General features: G+C 37.6%; 1 protein-coding gene across 1 annotated transcript; it reads right to left on the bottom strand.

The window, feature by feature from the left end:
• Positions 1-3196: 3196 nt before the first annotated feature.
• On the bottom strand, positions 3197-6396 carry LOC113314410 (protein HESO1-like). Its single transcript, XM_026563207.1, has 9 exons — positions 6089-6396; positions 5690-5890; positions 5416-5586; positions 5074-5252; positions 4899-4994; positions 4726-4795; positions 4376-4506; positions 4021-4128; positions 3197-3902 (listed from the first exon to the last, which is right to left on the bottom strand). The coding sequence occupies exons 2-9, from the start codon at positions 5880-5882 to the stop codon at positions 3420-3422; spliced, it is 1431 nt and encodes a 476-aa protein (XP_026418992.1). The 5' UTR covers positions 5883-5890; positions 6089-6396; the 3' UTR covers positions 3197-3419.
• Positions 6397-6976: the final 580 nt, after the last annotated feature.

Genomic DNA, 6976 nt, shown 5'->3' with positions numbered 1-6976 from the left:
TTCATAAACACAAAAACTTTGTTGTTCATAAACCTTGATTTTCTTTTGACATCTTAAATCAAAATCAGTTTTGCATGCTTATAGATTTGGAACATACGAATGTTTTACAAACCCATTAAATAAATTTCAAAAATATTGAGTATCAAAAAATTTCAGTTGATTTGGGGATTTTTCCATGAACAAAACCAAACAAATTTTCGGTGATAACTTTCCTTCTTTACGATACAGAGTTCAACACAAACTTTTCTACATTTTTCACTGAATTGATTTGTTGTTTGCAGTGATATATGATTGGATATCGCATATCAAATCTGGGAAACCTTCAAAACCAGAAGGTAATCCGAGGACTCAGCATACTAAAAAAAGCACCACCCATTAGTCTTGATGAAAGTCAAAAGATGATCATGTGAAAATCACCTTGTAACATCTTACATGATTTGTGTGAGACAGTCATCCAATGTAAACTCGAAATGTTTCGTATTGATCATTCGATCACTTGAAAATTGCTTTGAAGCTAATAGTTTGTCTGAGACATCTATTCTCATCTTCTGAGAATGTTTCAATGATTGAATTGGGAGTTTAGAACAAATAACCACGATTGGATATAGCACAGTATGCATACTTGTATGCTAACTGTTGCAAGATATTCCAAGTCTATGAACCATGGTATGCATCCCCCTATGCGTACTGATTGGTTTAGTGGAGGTCCGAGAACTAAGTACGCATACCGTTACGCGTACTGGCATGAGGTTCAAGTTCTATACTTAATTGAGTTTGGTAATATGCTTACGCGTCCGCGTACTGGCAAACCCAAACTTAGTCTGGCCACTTAGGTATGCGTACCCGTTCGCATACTTGAGTAGGTTATGTTCTAAAATCGGTCTCTTCATGAACTAATACATTTATATTATATAATAAGGAATACAATCTTTTGTGAACCGCGGCTATCATGTTCATGAATTGATTCGAGTGAATCAAAATCAATTTTGCTTCAATTGTGTCTTGTATACTTCTATGTGAATATAAATAATTGAACAACTCTAGAACTAGTTTCATTTAAGTCATTTGAACTAGTTATGGTTAAGATGAATATGGTTGATATGAAAATGTTTAGGTACGGTTACTCAATAGTGACTGGAGAAGAAGAGGACAAAGGAATGTTTCTTATAATGTTGTCTATGTTATGCTCATTTAGAATAACTGTATCCATTGTCACTTCCACCGTGTACTGAGCTGGATTCTTATTTAAAAGTTGTTGCATGCATGCTAAGAAAGTTTATTCAAAACCATTGAAGCTTCCGGAATATGATGAACTACAAGCTGATTTGCATTCTTTGGACATTGTTCTCCTTGAGCTATCATAGCATGTTGTTGAATTTGAGAGGTACCTGAGTATCCAGCTTTAACTCCTCCCATATCTAGATTTTTCCATGAAGGTGGATCCAGGTATGAAGTGGATGAAAGGTAACCTCTTTGTTGTTGAAGGAGATAAGTTGCTATTGTCTCACATTCAATTTCCTTATGATCAATAGTGTAACAATAACTACATAATTTAAATGGTTGCTTTCCATATAATAGTCGAATCCAAAATCCTTCTCCATCTGCATTTTTCATCCAAAAACCCCTACGGGGAGGACCTCTAACATATGTTTTTCATGCAAATCAACTTGTAGAATCCAGCTCAGTACACGGTGGAAGTGACAATGGATACAGTTACTCTAAATGAGCATAACACAGACAACATTATAAGGAACATTCCTTTGTCCTCTTCTTCTCCAGTCACTATTGAGTAACCGTACCTAAACACTTTCATATCAACCATATTCACCTAAACACTCCTTCTCCAGCTGCATTTTTCATCCAAAACCCCCTACGGGACGATCTCTAACATCTATTAAAACTAGAACCTTTTGCACTTTTCCTTTTGGTACAATACAATCTGGAGGATCTAACTCTCTAACTTCTCCCATTGCTTCAGGGATTCCTTTGACAATAGTTGGATTAACAAAACCTGGTTGAACGTTATAAAGACACAACCAGAATAGTTGCTTAGTTAAATATACATCACTTTTGGTATCATAAATGGTTCCAAGGCTCCAACACTAGTAAATCTCCTTCTAGAAATCATGATTTAAACTTGAGGACGATATCATGGTCCTCTTGAGTATGGAACTTGATTAAGATAACAGTCTCGATTGGTATTTGGTGGTGGAGTGGGACACGATAAGTCGCACACAGTATACACGCATCAATTTTAGTTATGGGCTAACTCAATTCTTATCTGGGCTATATATGGGCCACTGAAGATTACTGGACAAACGTTCGGTTACTACGAAATTTATTTCTTGGCGAATTAGGTAGAGTTCGGTTACGAAGTTTCAAAGGTAGAGTTCGGTTACAAAGAAAACTTAACATTTTTGCGAACGAACCGAACTTGTGGGCTTCTCATTATTTTAATAAACTAAAGTTCGGTGATATCCTTATTTTGCGAAGGAACCGAACTTATGGACTTGTGTTGTTCTAATACAAGGAGTTCGGTTAAAAGTATTTTTTTGCGAATCAACCGAACTCTGAGTTCGGTTAAGAAAAAATTAATTCTTGATAACCGAACTTTTCTCTGAAAAAGAAAACCCTCCATTAAACCTCTCTGCAACTTCCATTTTCAACTCATTTTAATGATTACTTCTCATTTATTCAACCAAAAACGAATGACAAGTAATAGGTTTGTGAGAATATCTTTGTTAATGTTTTAAATTAAGCTATATATATAAATATTGGTGGTGGTTGGTGGTGGTGGTAATCGGAGGTGGTGGTGGTGGTAATCAGCGGTGGTGGGCGGTGGTAATCGGTGGTTGTTGGTGGTGGTGGTGGTAATCGGCGATGGTGGGAGGTGGTGGTGGGAGGTGGTGGTGGTTATATATATAGGTGGTTATTGGGTTGGTTTTAAATTAAATTAGGTTAAGGATAGATTAGTCATTTCAATGCTTTAGGACACCCCTTATAATTATAGGGTAGGTGGCCTAATAGACCATGGTCCCCAAAAAATCGTTCCAATTCTTAGCTGGGCTATATATGGGCCATTGAAGATTACTGGACAAATAAATAGTGGAGGGTTGGTACTTGAAAAGGAAATTGTACCAACTGTACCATGTGATACCAAAGTAATTGATAATTTAGATTAAGAAGCAGAAGCATCTAACCAAAGTCTAAGTCGCAATAATCCTTTCCTTTTTACAAGAATTTTTTATTTTTACTGTGACTTCAGCAAATGGAACATCTTCCTGTTGATGGAAAATTGTATCATAATTCATAAACCAAAAAATATTTACCCCACAAACTCAAACTTTAATGTCCATCAGATCCCCATTAAAGACCAGGATGAAAAAAGTATCTCCACAACCTAGATTAATGCTCCATCATCATCTGGTGGTCTTTGGCTCCCACCTCTGCTGTTGGCTTTGAAAATGAGTTGTTGGTGCCATTGGCCTGCGAATAGAGACGCTGGAAGCGGGATATGTTCCATTTGTCCTGTTGTAAAGCTGGTTCTGAGATGGGGATGTAGCAGGATACGTTTCATTTGTCCTGTTGTATAGCTGGTTCTGAGATGGGGATGTAGCAGGATACGTTCCATTTGTCCTGTTGTAAAACTCGTTCGGAGATGGGGCTCGCGGTAGTGAAGGAAAATCTGTAGCACCTCTGTTGATAAACCTTGGAGTACTATGTGATGGAATAAGTTGGGAGCTGACCCGACGTCCAACTAGACCATAGATCACAGAATTTCTATCTTGATTGGATGAAACAAGTGAACGGTGGGTCCTCTCAAATGCTTCAGATATCCTGGGAAGCTGATTCATGGAAACAGCCCTTGCCGCATTATCAGGCTGCTCAAACGGATCTTCGATCTATCCAACAGTTAGCATCAAAAGCAGTGTAAGTTGGTTATGAAGTGCAGAAAAGTATGGTACTTATTATCTCTTGGTATCCATTTTGCAAGATTGGAAAGTATTTTCTGAAACTTACAAGTAAAGGATAGTCTTTGGTCCACTTATCATTGTTTCTTTTGTATTCCCATTGCCCTGTATAAGTACAGATTGTGTACTCCGATGCCAGCACGCTTATTCTAGAAAACTGCCAAGAAAAAATTGCACAATTAATACATTGTTACCAGCTTTAAGGAAAGAACCAGATGAAAGAACTGTAACAATGAGTCCAGAGACTAGGTTCTCTGTCAACTCCTTATTAGCCTTATTAGTAGCACAACTGACAACCAAAATGACACTGCTCTATTCTAGTGTCATTCTAATTGCGGAAGTACTCTCACAAGGGGTGTTAGCCATTATGGCACACCACCAAAATGAAGTGATTCAAGATTTACCTTCTGAAAAAATGATATGAAAAGCTCAGGCAGAGAGCTTTGGTTTAGATTTCCGGAACTATTCCTCTTGAATATGTCTATATTAGCAGTACACGTGTCATGTATATTTCTCTCTGCAGTGAGCCTCGAACCTACAATGGAGAAGATGCAATGACATGCTTGGGTCAAGAACTTGCAACCAAATACTCAAACAGAAAAAAGAAAAACAGAGCATGCTTCAATGAAGTACAATAGTGTGTAGCTCTTTCTCATATATGCGAGATATCAATAGACCATGGTATAGAAGTAATGTGAAGGGTGTGCAATCGATTGTGTATCCCATGAGTTAATGAAGCAAGAGACGAACAGACCTGTAAGATCTCTGCCAACATTTCCTGCATAGATATCCTTTAATGGAGGGAAAATCGCAGGCTCACATGTCTGGTGGAAGCATAATACTGATTATTACTTCTTTAATGCAAACACCAAATTACTCCTACTATCGTAAAACTTGAAAAATACTAGTTCAGAAAACGAGTAACACCTGAAGATGGAATATAACAAGCAGACAGAGAGAATATGAGTTTAGTGTTCCATTCTTTGGGTCGTTGATTTGTTGCGCCTTGGCCCACTCTTTGATCTGCACACACGAAATAAGGAATAAGGGAATATGCATTCAACTATCACGCCGGAATGTATCTTGTGGTACTAAAACTGACCAGTAAAATCATATCGCGGAAGCGTCCATCAATCCCAGTAAGCCAGAGAAACAATTTGGATTTGATTTGACCTAGCAGATTACTGATAGAGATATCACAAGAGATATTTTGGAGGTTGGTCTCATATATTAGAAGGGGTACCCTAGCCTGCAGGATAAGTTGCAAATTCCGTACCATGCCTGAAACCAGAATACTCCATAAGAAAGGAACAAAACAGTGCAACATGGTTGTATTATACATATAAGTGTTTGCAATTAGATACAGAGCTTAACCACAATCAAACAATAAAGCCCAAATAAAACAACTGGGTCAGAAAGAAGTGATCGAATACACGCTACCTACCCCTCTTGCGCAAAGCTTTAGTTATCTCTTTCAAGAATTTCTGCTTCTTGTTTTTGACCATAGTTGAAACGAGATCACCACATGGTATTTCAATAGATATATCCAAATCTCCCCATCTCGTGTAAAGATTAGATACAAACGACCCAAATGGTTCCACAGTCGCACCTGCATCTGTTTCCAATTGGAATTCATTCAAATACAAATCCATCACAAAATCAAGTCTACCCTAAACAGTTACAATGAATCGTCAACACGGCGAAGGAGGATCGATTACCTCTTAAACTGGGGATAGATTGAACAACAGCTCGTAAATCGTTAATGACAGTATACCTAGCTGTAACATCTCCATCTAATGGTTTAATCACATTGAGTACATCTCCAAGACAACGTCCTAGTAGTGTATTACTACTAGTAATAGTAATACCATTCCCATTCGAGTAATAGGACGACGACGAAGACAAATTCATCTCTGAAACTGAATCACACAATATTGAGTTGTTAATCATTAAATTGAACATAATAATCTGATTGATTTCCAAAAAAAAATTAACCTAAGATTCTCAATCAAAAAAAAATTACACTATTCAAATTCAATTTTCGACGAATTGGGTCTTTTCAATTTCATCAACATACTGTAATTTGAAAAGAATTGAGTAAAGGGTATGAAACTTACAATTTGTATCTAGGGTTTATTCATCATCTGTGTGTCTGTCTGATGGTGAAAGTTAGTTGCCTTTGGTTGCTCCGCCGCGCTTTGAATGGCTCTCCGCTTGATTTCAAGGGTTTCTTTCTGCCTTCGTTGCTCTGTGGTTTGATTATTCGACTTACTTTGACTGAGAACCCAGCTCTCCGGGAGTATTGATTTGGGGGAGGCGGGAAAATTGAGGGTTTATCCGGCGCAATCTAAATCCAGAAAGCGTAGAAGAAGAAGTTGGTGAGTCGCAATCTAAATCCAGGTCAAAATCCCATAAATGGTAGTTTGGTGACTAGGAATTCCGCTATATTCTTTGCCTTTTGACGTCAGGCAATGTACATTCCGGGGTGACCGGAATAATAGGCAGACCACCTAGTAGGTTACAAAAGATGACATTGGAAAGAAAAAAATAATTGTCCCATTGGTGCTCAGTTTGGCATGAATGGAGAGAAAGGTATAGATTTTGTGTCCGGCACATGGAAAAGGTATCAAATCGGTTGTTGACTCGGTGATTTATGGGAAAAGTATTACATCGGTTATTGACTCGATGATTTATTTAGAGGTGCCTTTGGATACGAAAAGTAGAGGTCAAAAGCAGAAGGGAGACAAAGAGTTGATAGCGTGTTTGGATATCAGAAGCGGATGTTAGAAGTAAAGATATTTTGCTTCACAAAAAGTCGATTTTTTTGCTTCTAGATGTCGTTCTAAAATTTATGCCTAAGCTAAATTCTTGCTTTTTGAATTCCAGAAGTCAAAAAGCTACTTCTGGATGTGTATCCAAATGTGTTATTAATTTTTTTACTTTCAGAAGTGGTCTTGAAATTAGATTGCCGATCAGACTTTTTGCATTTTGACCTCTATAAGTCA

Source organism: Papaver somniferum, chromosome 9, assembly GCF_003573695.1.
Source record: "Papaver somniferum cultivar HN1 chromosome 9, ASM357369v1, whole genome shotgun sequence".
NCBI lineage: Eukaryota > Viridiplantae > Streptophyta > Magnoliopsida > Ranunculales > Papaveraceae > Papaver > Papaver somniferum.
The sequence above is the reverse complement of the archived record's forward strand: the minus strand, read 5'-3'. Positions and strand labels throughout refer to the sequence as shown.